Below are 20,031 nucleotides of genomic sequence, written 5' to 3' on the forward strand. Positions count from 1 at the left end.
ATTCAAATTCTGACTGCAATACCTATTAGTTCTGAGACAACTTCTCCTAGCCTCAGGCACTCAACCTGTTTTGGCTTTAATGAGCAAAGTTATATATTTGGAAGTGTATGATATGTTTAGGGCATGAAAATAGTGAAAGGTAGAGGGAGTTCAAGGGGGTCTTGGGGCAGTTCAATGAGTGAGGGAGGGAAGGAAGGGTAGGCATTAGTGGGGAGCAGTTGTAGCTGAAGACAAATGAAGTAAGTATGAGGAATTGTTGGAAGATTTGAGACAGAAGAAAGATAACTTGTCATCATTTTACTAAGACAGAAACGTAACAAGGTTGATGGTGGTGAGGTTTGGAGTAAGGAGAGGCTGAAAAAGTGAATCCAAAGGAGGCTATTGGTATTGCCCGGGTGAGGGATCATAAAGGCACGAATCAGGGCAAATTTCATGGAAAGGAAGGAGAGAGATTCCAGAATAATTTCAAAGGTAGACATGAAAGAACTTGGTAACCAACTGGGGATTTGGGATTGAGTCAAAATGTTCCTCAGATTTTTGCCCCAGGGGCCTGAAATGATGATAATGCCTTTTACAGAGAGAAATTGCAGTTAGTTTAGGAATGAATCAGAGTTGAAAACTTGGGTGTCAGCAGTATAGATGACTTTGCAGAGTTTGAATGCAAAGGGAAGGAGAAAGTTGGAACTTTGAGTGCCAGTAATCTTAAAGCTAATTTAGGAAGGTAAATCTCTTTTGGATTAATACTTTTATTTAGCAAAACCAAAAATTAATTATATATTATGGAGTCTTCTTTTCATTCTTATCAGGGACTTTTATTCTCTTTTTGGATGAGGCATTCCTTTGAGAACTTAATGAAGAGTATAGACTTTCTTGTATCCCCAAGTGTGTATGTGCATGTGTCTGGGGGGTGGGGAGGGGAGAGTCATAAACATACATACACAATTTTGCATACAGTTTTAGGGAGTTCTTGTATTTTTTGAGGCCTGGCCCAAGAAACCCAAGAGTCTGCTGTGTGTGCATATATATATATATATATATATATATATATATATATATATATGATTCTTTTACCAATGCATTCATATATTTTCCGACTATAATTAACCGCAGGTCCGGTATTGTGCTAAGGGCCTTATCTATATCAGCTCATATATCTTCATATAGGTATTATATTTCAAATAAGGGGGAACACAGAATGAGGTTAAATAAATTGTCCAGAGTTATAAAGTTAGTGTGTGGTGAAGGCAGGGTTTGAATAGGTCTCTGTATTCGTCAGGTTTCTAGGAGAAACAGAACCAGTAGGCCATGTGTGTATCAAGAGCTTTGTTCTACTGACATGGCTCATGTGATTATGGAGGCTGACAAGTCCCACGATTTGCAGTCAGCAGGCTGGTCACCCAGGAGAGTTGCTGTTTCAGTTCCAGTCTGAGTCCCGAGGCCTGAGACCCAGGGGATCCAGTGGTGTGGTTCCTGTTAAAAGGCTGGCAGCCTTGAGACACAGGGTGAGGTGATGTTTCGGTTTAAGTCCAAATGCAGGAGAAAGCTGATGTCCTGGTTCAAAGGCAGCCAAGCAGGAGGAATTCTCTCTCACTCCCAGAAGAGTCAGCCTTTTTGTTCTATTCAGACCTTCAACTGGTTGGATGAGAGCCACCCACATTAGGGAGAGCAATCTGCTTTACTCAGTCTACTGATTTAAATGTTAGTCTCATCCAAAAACACCCTCCCAGAAATGCCTAGAGTAATGTTTGACTAAAGTATCTGGGCACTCAGTAGCCCAGTCAAACTGAAACATAAAAACCAATGTTGTCTCTCTGACTCCAACTATTTTGTCATTTTAAAACATACTCTGTTTTTCTTAGATGAACTCTCTCTCCCGCCCCCCCCTTTTTTTGCTTTCACACATGCCTTACTTAAATTATTCATGTTAGAGCTTCTTCCATGTTTTCCCTTTCCCCAGTTATGTTCTCCTAACTGAAGATTTTAAAGTAAAAAACACTTGGATTCATTCTGTTTGCTTTCTGCTCTTTTCTTCCCCCAAGAAGATAAACTATCCAAGGAAGCTTCTTCTTTCATATTAAAGGTTTAAAAAAGGTTTTGCAGCTAAAAGTGAGTTAACATCTAAAAGACTCCATGGGTACCCACTAGAAGTGCCTATCAGGTGTTAAAAGAGTTTTCGAATTCACTGCATGCAATAGAAAAGAAGTGCTGGTTTTTGGTAGCGGGGTTGAAACTTTCAGGTGTCTGCTTAGTATGCAGGGTGTGTGTTCGTAAAAGTCAATGCACGATTAAAAAAAATATATTGTGGATGTTTTTAGGCCCTGGAGCAAATCCAAAATAACAGCTGGGATTTTATATCTCCCAGGGGACTCCTCAAACTCATGAAATTCAGTCCCAAGAAGTCATAACACTCTGTTAGAGCGAAGGCCCAGAAGACTGGTAGCTCACTTATCAGAGCACAAAGGAAATGAAAGGGAAGCTGCTCTCTCTATCACACACACTTTCAATTCTTTAACAGCCTGGTGGATCCATGTAAGCTTGAAAAGGTGATCAAACACTAAAATTAAAGGTTTGAGTTTTCAGGTTTTTTGCTCTTTTTCTATCAGGGGAGGGAGGTACTAGTAGTAAGAGAACATGTTTTTTCTTCATTTTATTTTGAAGATGATAAATAGAAGAGTAGATAAAGTGAGACCACGTTTAGAAATGGGTCCTATGGCCTCTATAATCAACTATGCACACTAACTAGTTAAAGTAAAACAATTAAATTAAACTGAATTCTGGGGGAGCCCAGGTGGCTCAGTCGCTTAAGCGTCTGGCTCTTGGTTTCAGCTCATGTCATGATCTCGGGGTTCGGGGGATCAAGCCCGGCATTGGGCTCCCTCAGTGTGGAGTCTGCTGGGGATTCTCTCTCTCCCTCTGCCCACCCCTCTGCTTGTGCATGCGTGCACCCTCTCTCTCAATAAATAAACAGATAAAATCTTTGAAAAAAATAAACCGAATTCTGTAAACCCAGACTGTAAAACCATTCAAACTGCACAGATAACTTGGTTGGACAAATTTATGTTCAACAAAAGAGCACAAATTCTTTTTTTAAAGTACGCTCCCCACTCAACGTGGGGCTTGAACTCAAGACTCTGAGATTAAGAGTCACATGCTCTACCGACTGAGCCAGCCAGGCATTCCCACAAATTCTTAATGTAAAGTGAACTGATGTCTAGAAACAGACATTGCATTGTAGTTGGAGTCTTTAAGAGGCATTGATTTTCAAATTTGATGAGGAGAAAAATACTGTAGCTCATATCCTACTGGCTGGTAGATATCTTCCTCATAAAGTTCCCAATAGCACTACAATTTCCTTGGAATAGATTTTTATATATAATGCTTGGAATATGAGGTGACTTCAGGCAATGGAACTAAGTTTTAAATGATTTAGTTTTTTTTTTTTTCTGGTTTGATATTAGCAAGTGATCTCATAGTGTCATGAAAAGGATTCATTAGGGGGTGTGGGGTGATGTGCTAGACATAGCCCAAGTGAGGTTAAATACCATCATCATCAACCTTGACTGACAAGCGCTTACTGTCCCTGGATCTGGGGATGCAAAGAGATAAGCCATATTTATCCCTGACAGAGCTTAGAGCCTAACTGATGACTTACATGTACATATAGAGATGATACCAGACACTGAATATTGATGAACAACTGTTTGGACAATAAGTACTTTGAGGTGGGATAGATATGAATCCATCCTTAAGAGTTTTTTTTTACCAGTCTCAGTTGTAGAATCTGTAAATAATATCTACCCTATGTATTAAATTGATCTTCCACTACTAAACTATAATTTTCTTCTTGTATCTCTAGGCTTAGCCTAGAGTCTAACACATAGTAGGAATTTTGTCTCCCTGAGTTAAAATACTATCATTTTAACAGTTGTGAGCTGGAATTTCTTATCAACTATAATCTGTCACTCATCTTAGGAGGACAATTGCACCACTGACTGTGATGTAATTATATGAGTACGATTCAATCCACACCCTAGTGTACAGGTCTTCTAGGTTATGCTTGTTAGAACAACCACATATATATAAAATGCTATATAAGATGCCTTTAAAACAAAAAGAAGTATAACCAACGTTGTGGTCATTTCTATGTTGTCACAACCTAGGTCTTTGCCTATATACATATACCAGCTATCCTGGTTATAGCTGGGTTTGCCCTGTTCCTTTGGGGGAATCAAATCAATGACAAATGCCTTTCTCTACATAAGATTGGTGGGACCAGATCCTGAAATAAGATTAATACAAGAGGAAAGTATCAAGCAGTCTTCTTTATTTCAGGATGGAGGGTGAACCATTTAAGAGTAACAGGTGTGACATTCATATTGATTTTCTGGATTTTACTTCTCAAAGAGTCTGGAAAGAAGATTTGAGCAGCTCAGACTGGATTTCTATTGATAACCCCCTGGGATGACTTGACTCTGCCCTCTCTTCAGCCCTCAATTCCTTTACCTTTGAAGCTCCTGGGCCTGGGCCTCTCCTTGCCTTAGGAGAGACTGCCACTTGTCTTTGGCAGCTGGACAGTTCTGGAATGACAGCTGGCCACCCATCCAAGGGACAGCGGCAGGAGCAAACATCCCAGACTGATAAGACTGATTATGCAGTGGCAAGGAAAAAAAAAATCCTATCTTTCTGTTTTTTTGTAATTACTGTATTTCTCTGGCTGTGTGATTATGTTTCCAAGAGAAGAGCGGGAGAAGCTGGCAAGAACCAATGTCCTCAGTTTGGGAGAGAAACTGCAATTCCTTCAGAGGCCAAAATAAACTGCAGGACAGAGAGAGTCATAACAGTGCAGTGGTCAGTCCCCAACAACTGGGAACCAGTAGTTACAGCCTCAGGCGCGAAATTCTTCAGTCCACACCAGACACTCAGCAGGTGAAGACATAGGTATGCTCTAGCCAGGCCCCCATCTTTGAGGCAGACGGATGTCATAACCCCACAGGGCAGACAGTTGCCAAGTGTCATCTGGAAGACTGTCAGGAGCCCTTCCTAGCATTATCCTTTTGAAATCACAAGCAAGCGCCCCCCCCCCCATGTCAGGGCAGAATCTTCCAGGCTACAGAAAAGCTGTCCCCCTCCCCCACATCCATTCTTCACCGACATTCTATGAGCCTATGACAAGGGAAAGAAACTAATCATAAAACCTGATCATAAAACCCTTCTTATACTTGAAGACGCGATTAAATATTCACTTAGCCAAGGTCTCCCTGCTTCATTTAAAACAAAAGAGGTTCTCCACTCACGCCCTTCCCACTCCATCAGAAGACGTATTTCTGGAACCAGCGCTGGCCATCCCGAAAGTTGCTATTTCCCTTAGTTGAGGGCGAAGTTAGCGAATCCCTGGCTGCGAAGTCTCAACTCGGGGGAGGGGGCGACGGCCAGGGCGGGGGAGAGCGGCGAGGAGGAGGAGGGACTAGAGGGAAGGACACTGCCCCCTACTTCATCGAGGTCGTTGCCTAAGCCGCTGGAGCCTCCGGTTTGGGTTTGGGGAGGGAGGAAGTGGCGGCCGCGGCGGAGCGGCGTGGGCTCCGCACCCGCGGCTCGGTGCCAGTTCGGTACCTGGCGGGCCGGGCGCGCCTCGCAGGCCGGCCGCCCGGGGCGCGGAGGGTGTGAGCGCGCGCGCCCCCTCCGTGCCCGCTCAGCCTCGCGCGCGTCTCGGGGGAGGCTCCGCGGAGAGGCGTCCCGGGAGCCCGCAGCCTCAGTCCTGCCGCCGGCGGAGCTTTGTGCGGCGGCGGCGGCGGCTCCGAGTCCCACCTGCTGGTGGCGGAGAGACAAGGAAGGGGAAGAAGAAGAAGGAGGAGGAGGGGCAGGAGGCGGCGGCGCGAGCCCACCCCTCCCGCCGGCGCCCACCTCCCGGGGGCTCCGCAGTCCCCAGCTCTCGGCCTGCACGCGTCCCCCGCCCCCCGGCCCGGCCCGGTCTTCTGTCCACGCTGCGGCGGCCGCTGCTGCAGCCCAGGCAGCCCGGCCCGGCCCGCCCGGCCCCGCCGCCGCCACCCGGAGCCGCCGGCGAGTTTGAGGCGAGCGCGGGGCGCGCGGCGCCGCCTCGATGTGCCCGGGAGCCGCCTCGGCGCCCCAGCCCCGCTGAGCAGCCCCGAGCGCGCAGCGGCCGGCCCGAGAGGGCGAGCGAGGAGGCGCGGCGAGTCCCGGAGAGAGGGGGCGAGCGAGCGAGGAAGAGCGAGCCCGAGAGCGAGCACAGGGAGCGGACACCATGCCGGGCTGGAAGAAGAATATCCCCATCTGCTTGCAGGCGGAAGAGCAGGAGAGAGGTGAGTGAGGCGACGGGGCGGGGGAAGGCAGGGAAGGGGGGTCCGGGCCAGGGGCCGCCCCCGGTGCCTCCCTCTCCCCCAGCTCCCCCCGACCTGTCCACCGGCCGACGGGGGAGGGGCGCCGCGCCCTCCGGGGCCGCGGGCGGATAGAGGCGGCGCCTTGCGAACTGGAAGAGATTTCTTTGGGGGGGGGGCGGGGAGAAGGGGAAAGAGGGAGGGTGCAGCAGCAGGGAACTTTTCGCTTGGGGAAAGATTTTTCGGGGGGGTACGTAGGGGGTACTCTAGCTTCTCCAGGGCCCGCTCGCACGTGGAGCCGGGCCCGAGCGCCTGTCTACGGGGTGGGTGCTGGTGGGGGGTCCTGCAGTGTTTTAAGTGACTTTTCAAACTTTCCTTCTCCCGCGGCCGCCTTCGCGGTGTCCCCGCCTCTGGCTGGGCTTCGATGGTGCTACGGTGCCCAAAGTTGCTGGAGATTTAGTGAGGAGGAGGAGCAGGAGGAGGAAGAGCTTGGGGGCGGGATGTGGGCGCTGCCGCAGGTCTCCGGAGGGGGAGGGGAGGAGGGAGAATGCTGTCCCTAGGCTGAGGGTCTGGGGCTGGGAGTGATGCCTGGGAGATGAGTTATGCCCTAGCGCAGTCCCCGCTGTCAAGTTAATACCGCAGGACTGCGGGCTTTTCATAATTACTATTTTCTTTTGTAAAGGCCGCTGTCCATGCCAGGTTGCTTGTAGACCTTTTGTGCTTCTGCCTGACAAAGTGTGCTGGGCACGTTGCTTCTAAGTGACTTGAGGAGAGGAAAGTTGAAGGCCCTTTGCACCTCAAAGGCTTGGTTCTGTTGAGGTCATTCCATGCTGTTTGGATTGTGCTGAGGTTGGCCAGGGAGTTCAGCTCGGTAACCTGGATATGATGTACTGAGTGCACCAGAATTTCCTATACAGCCCTCCCCCCCACCCCCGGGGCTAAAGAGGTGTGCGCCGTGGCTGTGCTAGCATCCAGAGGGACCCTGGCTGGCAAGGGCCCCCAGGGTTTATTCCCCTGCTCCTCCCACCCCTGCCGGCCCTGGCTTCGAGGAAAACGCTTTAGAATTGGATGTGTTTCAGGATGCTGGGTCCGCATGGGCTGTGGCAACAGTCGGTGCTGAGGTTAAACGGTGCTGTGTGGGTGGGAGGCAAATCTGGTGTGTGGAGAAGGCAGAGTTGTCAGGGGAGCTTAAATTTCAGCAGCTTGATGGGATGGTATGGAGGGTGATTTGGTTATTGGGCATGCCAAAAGTTTCAGGCTTTTGAAATAATGCTTACTACTGAAGAGCCAATGTACGATTTCCAGTTTTTCTCTAGGTGGCACAACCTGTCTTTGGTTTATATCCTGTTTAATGACTCAGGGAATTCATCCCTTTTAAACCACTTCCTTATTAGATATGTGCATTCATTTTCCAGCACTCTTTCTGGCAGGGGACCTTATGTTTACCCACTCAAAAGGCACCCCTGCTTTAGAAATGCCCTGCTTTTCCCTTTAGTAAATCATATCTTAAAAGTTGCAAATAGTGGTACCAATAATTTATAACCAGGTAAAAGCACTAAATGAAAGCATTCAGTCAAGCATGGAGTATCTGTCCTATCAACTCAGTGTCACGATGAACTTGGTACTAAATGGTTCTGTTTGCTAAAAAAACATTGCAGTACTGCCAGCAAGTTTTATCTGAATGCTGAAATGGGTAAATTTTTGGATTGTGACAAAATGTACTTCTATGTCTTTTAGAAATATATGGTAACTTTGAAAGATGATCACCTAATCTGCTTGGTGGAGATAAGACTGAATTTCCTCCAGAATATAAAAATCTGAGTCAGAAATTGGGTATTCTACTTTATCTTTTCCAATAGGAGAAGCAGGGATGTTTGTCACTTGGTGTCTTTTTACACCTTAAGGATTTCTTCTTGCTTATATTATGTGATGCTTCTCTAATTAGTATTGTTTCCAATTTGATTGTTGCATTTCTTTTTGAGGTCCTGATTCATTGGGGATGCACAAATGTATGTGGTTTGTTTCTTTTAAAATTTCCTACCTGGTGTTTGTGTTCCAGTTGTGTGTGTATATGTGCACATATAAGCATACATATTTAAATTAACTGAGCTGCCTGCCTGACTTTTAATGCATATGTCAAAGGACACTGCTTGTAATTGGCTTATTTTTTTGGGTGACTATTATTGTAATGAGCAATGTTTTCTATTTGCATTTGTAATCAGCTTGAATTTAGTTTTTTTCCCCCTTGGAATTTGTAACTTTAAATGATAAAATAGTTTTCAATTTGTTCTTGTTAAATATAAACAAAAATATTGAACTATCAGGTTGGTCAGGAAAATAATGAACATAGAGGGAATAAATACATTTTAAATTTTGTCTAGGGATAACATTGGCTAAAATTCCAATTTCTAATGTCTTATCATTAAGGTTGGTTGTGCTCATATAACCATTGCTTTTTCCACATTCCCCTCCCCCCCACTGCAATTTACATTTAAACATTCTAAAACCCATTATGGAGGCCACTCTAGCATAACATTTTTTCATGTAGATTTTGTTTAGCGAAATCTCTTCATGAAACTTAATGCAAATTAATACAGACTGCTAACTTCATTAAGGACCACATATTTGAACAAGCATTTCTTAGCATTATTCTTTTTAAAAAAATGCTAATCTCAACTCAAAGATTTAGGGAAACTGCCTTCTTAGTATTATCACATACAAAGAGAGAGTTGGCCAGTCTGTATAATTTCATGCCATACCTACACACCATTCATAACTTGGATTCATCTTGAAGGCTTCTGTCAAGATGATATTGAGTGAACTATTGCTACTGCATGCAATGCTTAGCCGAGAAACTATAATATATGGGTTGTTGCAGTTAATGCAGTCACTTCCAAATGACATGTTAAGATTCACCCACATACAATGACATACTATTAAAATTCAGGACACATTTCTCTGTCTTCCCCCTCCCCTGATTTTCTGCTTGAGCTGATAAACCCAATCCATTTAGAAGTCACCTAATGCACTTTTGGGTAAATGTTTTAGGAGAACAGAAATTATTCTGTAAACTGTTTAATATCCCACTTGAATTAAATTAAGTAATGTATTAGTTGTTTTAATCTGCTTATTAGTTTATCATGTGTAATAGAAATAGAGCTGTTAAGGAAAATCTCAGTAATTAATGATGCTTCCTTTGCCTTGTAGCTTCCCTTCTGATTTCCGTGGCTTTGGTTAGTACATGTTCGTGTGTGTATTCACCAGGGGAAAATGTATGCATTTTATATAGCTCCCTTTCTCCTTGTGTTTCTGTTCTTAAGTTTTGGAGGTATACAAGTAAACTTGAGAACTTCCCTTTGGACTTGTGTAGAAATTATCATATCTGGGGTCTTGCTTCTGTTTTGTTGACTGAGAGTATTTGGATCTCTTTAGATACAAAGAATTTAGGTTTTATAAAATATCTATGAGAAAGCACGGGGACTTAAGTAGCGTGCCTTTATTATATCTTTGGTCCGTTTCATTTTCCACACCTCAAGGAGATCTGGTGACCCTATTCTACACAACCTCCTTATCAAAAATTCCAGTTTGAAATTTGACTTTTGACTAGGGAGTGCTGTGGGGAAAAGAGAAGAAATCAGAATGCATGGAGAGTCTCCTATGCGTTGGGCATGGTGTTGGACACTTCACATGCATTATTTGGTATAAGTCTTACCACATGCTTGTAAGGTAGGTATTATTATTTCACCTGACAGATGAAGAAACTGATACTCACAGGATGAAAAAAAAATGCCTAAAGTTAAAAAAGCCAAGCCTTAGGGTACCAGTTTCTAAAGAGATAATGCAAAAAAAGAAGTTAAGTTACATTTCTTGAGATGAAATTTTTAGCATTATATATGTACACATACATACACACACACACACACATAGATAAAACATGGATTTTTTTGGACCTAATAAACTGACACTAATTCTTTCATCAGGAATTCATCAGAAGAGTTTTAGTTATATATAGTGAGACAAAGCTTCCAAAGTATATTTTGGGCTTTTGACAATCTGACCAGATAGGTTTATTAACTCTAACAATAAGGATTAAAATGTCAACATATTTTTAAGGAGAATTATTTGACTACACTTAAAGATAGTCATTTAAGAGAATGGCTTTTCCACCAAAGATTTGATATATGTAATTCCATAGTTTTCCTTCTTTTCAAAGAGTATTTGCCATGAAGGCAAGAATTAACAAGACTTAGGTATTTTTCCTCACTGCTATGACCTGGGAAACTACTGTATCGTTAATAGCCGTTGTGCATTTGCTCTTTTGCCAATATTTTATTTAATTAAAGCTATCCATCTGAACTCTCAGCCTAGCTATCTATCAGAAGGCCCAGTAGCCAAACAAAGGGGCTTCAGATAATGCTTTCTTCTGCAGTAACCTGATTGGTTTTTTTCACCAAGAAAAAGAAGTATCAACTTAAGCTGGTAAAGGGTATTGATAATTGAATATCATATTGAGAATTGAATTATAGCTGTTATAGTAAATGTTGCATGATGGCTGATGGTTTAAGGCATTTAGGATCTGATCAGCTTATTTTCACTTAAATTATAATGGCAGTTTAGTAATACAAAATACAAAAGTATAGTAATACAAAGTAACATGTCTAAGAGAACGATATTCAAATGCAAAAACAAACCCTGGGTTTGAATCTCTTGTTTTATCTTTTATTAAAGTGTATTTCTTTATAAATTCCAAGGTTGCTTAAACATAAATATAAAAACCTATCAATACAAATTTCCTTATTCAAGAAACCTACTTGTTTAGGCATGTCAGTGACCAAAGGGTACTGTCAGTTTAATGGGAAAGTTAATGTTCTTTAAATATTTCTGCCAAATAAAATGCACCTGATTGAATTTCTTACCACCTTTCATTTCAACAGTAATTAAACTTCAAGCAGCAAATCAGGTGTTGAAAAGAATGTGAAGACAGGGTTAGTATCCTAGCTGGATTCCTTAGCTCCGCCCAGCAATGTGGTGGACAGCAAGGTACTTGAAGTCAAACAACACTGGGTTTAAATCCCTTTAGCACTTCCTAGCTCTGTGGTCTTAAAGTTAAAACTTAAAAGTTCTCTAAGCCCTGTATTCTCTTCTTGAAGATGAGGACAAATAACATCTACCTCATGGGAGGATTAAATGAAATTAACAAATGTGGAATTTATGACAGTACCTTTCATGTAGTTCTGGGCTCAGTAAGAGCAACTCATTATTTTTATGATATCTTGATATCTATGATATCTGTAAACTTAACACCTCAAGGTGTCCTGCTGATGAAATGATGAATTTTTATTCTCTAAAAACTTCATAAACTAGTAAAAAAAAAAGTCCAGCATTTTGTGAAAATCTGCACGAAAACACAGAATGTTCTGATGGTGAGATTGTTGATATATTCTAGTCTGGCTGACATGAAGATGAAGAAACTCTTAAGGCCACTCTTTTCATACATTCAGCAAACTTTTATTAACCACTAACTGCCATGATGGGTACTGGGGATGAGAAAATCATGGTTTCCATGTTCAAGGAGATTATTATATATAGTTAGGGAGTCATGGATTTGATAAATAACTCAGTACAGCCTCTCTTCTATAAAGATTAGTGCCGAGGGAGCAGAGAAGAGGGATTGACTGTGCTGAGGAGGTGGTACAGAGGAAGTGTTAAAAGACTTGAAGGAAGGAGGGGAACTTAGAAGGTTGGGCAGGGATATGAGGGTAGAAATTTCAGGCAATGGGCATGGCATGATCCAAAGCATTGTAGAATAAAATATGCCAGGAGCCCTTATTGGTTTTGGAAGGGGCTGAAGTGTAGAATATGAATATGCATTTCCCCAAGAGGTAGGGGAGCTGGGTGGAGAAGATGAGACTAGAGAGGGCCAGATTTGGAAGGACTTTATATGTCAGATTGAAGAGTTCAGATTGTCTCCATCAGGTTTGGGTTAAGTGAAGGATTTCTGATAGAGAAGTAAAGGGATCAGATTTATATCTTGGAAAGATCACCCTGGAGGCAAGGAGAAAATATTGGAAAAGGGAGGGACTGGAAGGGGTGGGGTCACTAGGAGGCTATGCCCTGTTTCAGGCCATGCAGAGATACTCCGGAGGAGGACTTGGTACGCAAGTAAATGTGGGAAACATGGTGGGGGCGAGGTGGGGGGCAGTGTAGGTTTCTGGTTTAGATCGTGATTAGAATCAGAGTCGTGTCTTAAAACCCAGTGCCTTGATACAGAGGCTGGTATTCTTTCTACCTCATATTGCCTTTATTTCCTCTTCGCCAAGTTTAAGTAGGGGAAGAATGTAAACATGATCTGATAGAACAGTGTGAAAATAGAGGACTACCAAAGTGACTGGATCATGGTGATAGCTTAACGCGCACTAGTTTTTTTTTAATTATGTAAAATTCATATACTGTCTAATCCTAAAGGAAAAATAATTATTCTGTACATTAATCCTCTATAACTAATATGAAATTTTAAAATTTTTTTTAATTGAAAGAGAAAAGTGGTAGTTACTATGTTGTGGAAATGTCTTTCCTCGTAATAGAATTGGGTAGGGTTTTTAATATCACTTGTTTTCTGAAAACAGCTAAATGCTCTGTGAATAAAGTTTAAAAACGGTGAAATCGGAGGGGGAGATGAACCATGAGAGACTATGGACTCTGAGACACAGACTGAGAGTTTTAGAGGGGAGGGGGGTGGGGGGATGGGTTAGCCTGAATGGAGCACTGGGTGTTATACGCAAACAGTGAATCATGGAACACTACATCCAAAACTAATGATGTAATTAATATATGGTGATTAACATAACATAATAAAAGGGAAAAAAAAGCTTCTTATACTGGACTCAAAATTAGAAAATTGGGGTTCAGGTCCTCTCTTAGCCATATTCCTGATTGTTTGGCCTAGACACAGACCCCCTCTGAACCTCCCTTTTCTCATCTCTGAAGGTAGGATGGTTCTTGGCATACAGATGTCCTGGGGTTATTTTATTTATTTATTTATTTTAGGAGGGGTAAAAGCTGTTATATTACAAAGGGGAGAAGTAAAAAGTAAAAATCTTAATTCTCAGGGCACCTTGTTGGCTTGGTTGGTAGAGCATGTGACTCTTGATCTTAGGGTTGTAAGTTCTAGCCCCCAGTTGGGTATTGAGATTACTTAAAAATAAAAAATATCTTTAAAAAAATTTTAATTCTCAGTCTTCCAAAATGAAGGTCGGCTATGTTCTGAGGTTTCTCTGTTAGGCTCCCATTTGTTACAAAACAACTCAAATGATGCAACTAAATGACAACACATACAAAGCTGCACAGTCAAGACAACCTCTTTCCTGCCTGCCTGCCTGCCCTTGGAAAAGTCCCGCTCAGATGCCAAGTAGACCTGGCTGCCTGTGCCCTGTTGTTGGGTTTCTGCCTCTCTCCAGTCCGGGCTTCTAATCTCAACCCAATATTCAAGGGACCATTACTTCTTAAATTGAAATCATGTACGGAACCTTTTTACTGGAGAAAAAATGTCTTGCAAATCTTGACTGCTGACCTCATTTTTATTATGCTACTTAAATATGTACTAACCTAAAACTAGGTATAAACTCCTGATGCTTATAGCTCTGGTACAACACAGAACCAAAATGGATTTTACAGATGAAATACAAACAAAACTACTAAAAAAATCAATAACTTTCAAATTAATGACATTTATTTCATGTGACTTGATATTGTTTGCCTGAAACTAAATTCGCTCTTGGAGTGTGGATATGGTGCTTGCTCCTGTGGAAAGTAAACTGTCACATGCTGCTTTGGAAAGTTGTAGCATCACTTTTTTTTTTTTTCCTGGCTGAACTCCTTTGGAACCTTGGTTTTAACAATCTGTTGTCACTTGGTCTTTCCTGGGCATGAACACATCATTTACATGTGAAGTCCTCCATTCTTATTGGTCTGTTTTTCATCAGAGTGATCCTAAATACAAAACCCAGTGTTAGCACTGCAGTTGGTAGCAGTGTTAGGCTGCATGCTGATCTACTTTAGTGCTTCTTTTGTTTTTTTTTTAAGATTTATTTACTTGAGAGAGAGCGCGCCTGCGCACAAGTGGGTGGAGGGGTGGAGGGGGAGAGAGAGAGAGAGAGAGAGAGAGAGAGAGAGAGGGTGCTAATCTCACCACCCTGAGATCATGACCAGAGCCGAAGCCAGGAATCTTGCACTTAACCACCTGAGCCATCCAGACACCCCCTACATTAGTGCTTCTTACACTATTTCTGGTGAAGGGCTCTTTTATCCCTGTCTGATATATGGTCCTGTATAGCACTGTGAGTACACTGTGTCTCACCTGAGTCACCTGAGTGTGACCACACCGGTATTTGTCTATACCCCGTTCAGTGAGATGAGGTCATTATTCCCAGCCTTGGATGTCGGGGCAGTGCCAGATTGCTATACGAATTTCTGAACACCTATCTTCATATTCAGTATTTATGTAACCATGGACAAGTAAAAAACAGTTTCCTGATTGACACTGACAACAGACCACACTTCGAATAGTACTGGTTTTGAATATGTTTATGTAGCTGGGGTGAAGGAGGAAGGTTCAGAAGGATGGAAGAAAGGTGTGTGTGTAAAAATGTACACTCTAGTTTTAAGATATACAAATGACACAATTTATTTTCTATATTTGCTTGCACCTTGCCTTTGAGATCCCATTCATATTGAAGATGGAAAACATCTGGTCTTGTTAATAAAGAGCATATTAGTCTTTAGTTTAAAAACTCTTTGGTCATTGCTCTCATTTCTCAAGGGTTTTCTCTTCTCTCATTCTCTGAAGGGGAAAGCTTAATATCTTCATGGCACTGGGTGAAGGGCATTTTATTCATTGTCTGACCCTCACTGCGTCCACTACTCTGGACTTGGCATGCTTGGTGACTGGGCGTTGTGCCCTGGTCCCCACTGAAATGAGACTGTTCCCGTTTGGTCTTTGAATGTCATCCTGGCAGCTGATTTGGACTTTCTGGACCTTGCCATTGTGCCTACTTGTGAGATCCTTGTAGCCTGTGACCTTCTTGTCAAAACTAGGCCTTTTCCTAGGTACCAGTCCTGTCAGGATTTCTGCCATCCCTCCTGGGAGCCAGCAAGCACTTAAATCTTTCCCTTGAATCATGATGGAGTTTGTGGGATCTTGGGAGGCACCCTCATCTGCACCTGTCCTACAGCACCTTTTACAGATATCACCATTGCATTGCTCCAGTGCCGTGTTGGATGCTACCTGTGCCAAATAACCATCATGCTAGGTGATGAGGGTCATTGGCCAAAGTGTGCACCAGTGCCCGCAAAGCTATCCAGGTGTGAGTTTTTCTCTCCTTTTGCACTTGTCAAGGAGTGTTGAATCCTTGCAGAGTATTGGACGCTTATATCTGATCATTTGTCCCCCTGCCCCTTCCTGTTTTTTTCTCTTCTCTGCTGTACCAGCTATCGGCAGTGGCTTCGGTGCCTTGAAAATTTAAAACTGGAAGGGATGAGAGTCAGAAGGGTGAGTGAATAATCACAGGGAAGAGTCCTGTTCCTATTTTAGATGGCATCTCTCCCTAAGATCTGAATGTCAGAGAAGAAAGAAACAAATAGCCCAGAGATGATGTAGCTTGAAGCTGGTGAGTAATTTTGACCAGTACCTTTTGTTGGTCTCCCTGGTACGCACACCTCTCTCACTTAATAGCTTTACTAGAAATCTGCCGTTTATATTGCGTCAGCAAATGTGTGAACATGAGAACTGACATATTTCTTCTCACGACTGGGAGTGTAATGGCAATGTGCATTAGCTATTAGCTATTGATGTGTTTTAGAGGTTTACTTTGTATTTTGAATAAAGATGTTTGGAAGAGATCACTATATACTTAAGACTTCTTGTATGAACTGATGTTAGAATTACTATTTTACTAAGTGTTTATTTTGTTTTCACAGTTGTTGAATATAGCAGACAATATGAAAATTCGATACAGAGTTTGACAGCATAAAATTAGTAGTCTGTCTGTTTTTTAGGTACAGTTAATCATTTGAGAAAAAGTTAAGATATATAGATTTTGCCTCTTAGTACATTAAACAACAACAAAACAGTAGAAAATAACACGTGAATAGTCAGATAATAATGTAATATTTATTTGTTTGTTTATTCTGATATATAATCTGTGAATAGTTTTCCTTGTTGATATCTTCTGACGTCAAGTATTTATATCTCCTATTACTGATATTCATAAATTCCATGACAAAGACTGAGCAGAGTACGCTAATGTGCTTGTGAAGTCACACTTCGGCAGTCAAACGGATTTCTACATTGCCCTTTTCAGAAGTGTCAGGACTGTTGACTAAAAGCGAATGGCATCTAAAATTAGATTTTTCAGATGAATTCAAGTGTTTCTTTTTAAATGTATAATTTTCTAGTATGTGCAGAGCACATTTTCATTAAATGAAAACCTTGAACAAGGCAATATAAATTTAGTTTTTTTATTACTGTTTCACTTTTTTCCCCCTATAATTTTAGTTAAGAGAATGAAAATTTGCCAGGCTAGAATCAGACACCTGTAGAGTTGCTGCATCTGCTGAGAAAGCATCTCATCTGGCTTTGTTCGTGAACTTGAACTGATAGATAATGTGTGTGTGTGTGTGTGTGTGTGTGTATGAAAGCCCTACCAATGAAGAGTAAGTAGTCTTGTTTTCTCATCAACAGTATATAATATTATTGGGTGTCATCTGGGCTCTCCATTCAATGACTTCATTTACTCAAAACCCCACCCTTTCAGTCTCTACTCATCATATTGAAAAAAGAAGGAGGACAGTGTCTTAGCCTTCTTGGGATTTCATAAAATACCTCAGACTGGGTGGAAGTAGAGGGGGCGGAGTGAACTCTCTACTGTCTCTTCATGTAAGGACACTAATCCTGTGTGATCGGGGCCCCGCTCTTACGATGTCATTTAACCTTACCTACTTCCTTAGAGGTCCCATCTCCAGGTACAGCCATGCTGGAGGGGAAGGGCTTTAACACAGGGACACAGACATTCAATCCATAACAGCAGGAACGGATAATTAGTCAATGGTTTATATCACATTCCTATACATTTCATCTTTCAGCATCTGGAACCTGCTCCTTGGAACAGAAGGTGATGTACTTAGAAGATGGTTTTAAAATGCAGCCTCCAAAGTTTTTGACAGTTTTCCCATTGAGTGTCTGTGTCCCCTCCATTTGAATCTGGGCAGGCGTGTGGCTGCTTTAGCCAGTGGGGTCCGCTGGACATGATGCTGTGTGCTTTCTGAGGCTGGGGTTCAACAGATGAGGAAGCTTCCCCCTTGTTGGCTGCAACACTTGTGTTTGGAGCTCTGAGCCACCGCCTGGCTCTCCTGCTTCTAACAGGGACGTGAGTTCTGTTGGAGAGGCCACATGTAGGTGCTCTGGTTGGCAATCCTGGTCTCAGTCTTCCCAGCCCACGTGCCAGACATGTGCATAAATGAGCCTTTAGGTAATTTCAGCTCCACGTTGTTGAGTGGTCTCGCCTCCCCGTATTCCTAGCTGGGGCCCCAGAGCAGCATGGAATCGATGCAGGCCATTCTCTCTGTGTCATGTCTGAATTCCTGACCTACAGACACTATCAGCATAATTAAATGGTTCTTAAAAAGCAGCTAAGTTTCGGGGTAGTTTGTGACCTGGCAGTGGTAAGTGGAACAGGTGCTGTATGGCCCCATTTTGGATCCCTGACCTCCTGTTCTATTGCACTCCCTGGAACTCATTGTTTATCATCAGCAAAATCCTTTATATCCTCAGCCTCCTCCATGAACTTCCCCTTCCCTTTCTTGGTCTGACTGACGCGTGACCCTCTGTCAGGGCATTTCTTCCTTTGTAGTCTTTCACATTCTCCTGGAGGAGGGGTAGGTCTTTTTTGTTCTTCTTTGCTATTTCCCATCTGTTGTCCTTCCCTCCTTTCTAAAAATGCCTCATTTTGAATCTTATGCCACTGCAGTCTATAAGCCACTTCTCCCTGCTCTCGGCACTTGTCTGCGGCGGGTGACCATTTTCACTGCTGGCTGTCTGCCACTTGCACCGCACTATTTCTGTCACAGTTCTTCTGAGTTCAGTATTCATATACATCATCCCTCCGGTTTCTTGGTTTCTCCGTCCTGTGTCTTTTCCTCTTTCAGTGGTCATACCCACCACTGTACCTCAGTTGCTCGCTTCTGGGGCCACATCTTCGACCGGCAGTTCTCAAAGTGAGGTCCAGTGGTCTCTGGGGGCTGCACTTTCAGAGAGTCTGTGAGGTCAAAACTATGTCCATGATAACATGAAGACATTATTTGCCTTTTTAATTTCCTTGTCTTGGGGGTGCACGGTGTCGTTTTCCAGAAGCTGCACGATGTGATGAACATCTTCATTTTGGTGGCTAATGGAATGCATGCTTGCATAATCTTGTGCTTAAAAATTCCCTGTTCTAATATTGATAGGTAAATACTACTAGACATAACTCGCATAACCAAAACCTTTTTGGGGACCTTCACTCATTTCTCGGAATGTAAAACCATCCGGAGACCAACTGTTTTTTTTAAAGATTTTATTTATTTATTTGAGAGAGAGAGTGAGAGAGAGCGAGCACATGAGAGGGGGGAGGGTCAGAGGGAGAAGCAGACTCCCCGCTGAGCAGGGAGCCCAATGCGGGACTCAATCCTGGGACTCCAGGATCATGACCTGAGCCGAAGGCAGTTGCTTAACCAACTGAGCCACCCAGGCGCCCCCGGAGACCAACATTTTTGAGACTAGCTGCCCTAAAACTCATCATTGACCATGACTGCCACCCCCCCCCCACCCGTTACCTCATTTTCAGGCATCCTGCTCTCCGCATGGCACCTGTCTTTCCCCTACTGTCCATCCCAGTAGGACCTAAAATCTGTTGACTCTTTCCTCTTGATGCATACTAGCCACGCCCCTCTCGTGTCCTCATTTCCCTTCTTCCCAACTTAAGTTCCTCTTACATCATATAACCAGTCTCTTAGGTGGATCCTCATTCCTCCCTCATTTTGTAGAGCTCATCTGGAAAACCTGGTTCAGCTCCACTCACTGCCATTCTGGTTTCTTCCTGTGCTGTTTAATGTGGTTGGAGAAAAACACTCCCGTCAGGCGGACTGGTTTCACTTTAATTTGGGATCACTAATCCCCAGCGGGCCCTTCGTGCTGCCGGTTTATCAGGCTGCATTTTCTTGGTCCGTTCATTCATGCCTCTGCCCTCCTGGATGACTGATGCCTCCTCCTCTTCCCTGTCTCCTCAAGTCTTCAGCACCTCCTTTTCCATTCTCACCTCAGCTGACAACCTTGCTTCCTACTCCTATTTCACTTAGAAAATAGAAGCAGTTAGAAGAGAATTTCTGTCTGTGTCTCTGCCCATATGTTCTGTCTTTACTCCTGTTGCTGTGGTTGAACTCTGTGCCCCGATGCAAGGCCAGCGCTCACCTTGTGCATAGGATCACGTTCCCTCTTGCCCCCTTGAGGACGTGGCTCCAGCATATTGTCCCCTCTCCAGCATTATCAGTGTCCCTCTCTACTGGATTATTGCCATTCCACATACATCCGTGATGTTATTTCACCTACTTTTTCACCTCTTTTCACTCTCAGTCCCTCCAGTTGCCACTACAATTTTCTCCTCCCCTT

General features: G+C 43.2%; 1 protein-coding gene across 2 annotated transcripts in view; it reads left to right on the top strand.

The window, feature by feature from the left end:
• Positions 1-6,120: 6,120 nt before the first annotated feature.
• The window catches only part of GRIP1 (glutamate receptor interacting protein 1), a 660,679-nt gene continuing 646,768 nt past the window's right edge, over positions 6,121-20,031 (top strand). The window contains exon 1 of one of the 2 annotated variants that reach the window (XM_027593517.2): positions 6,121-6,317. In XM_027593517.2, coding sequence (XP_027449318.1) covers positions 6,260-6,317 — 58 coding nt within the window. In that variant the 5' untranslated portion in view covers positions 6,121-6,259. The remainder of the gene's footprint in view (positions 6,318-20,031) is intronic. The other variant, XM_027593519.2, reaches the window with a different exon arrangement.

This window comes from Zalophus californianus, chromosome 9 (genome assembly GCF_009762305.2).
Source record: "Zalophus californianus isolate mZalCal1 chromosome 9, mZalCal1.pri.v2, whole genome shotgun sequence".
Taxonomy (NCBI): Eukaryota; Metazoa; Chordata; class Mammalia; order Carnivora; family Otariidae; genus Zalophus; species Zalophus californianus.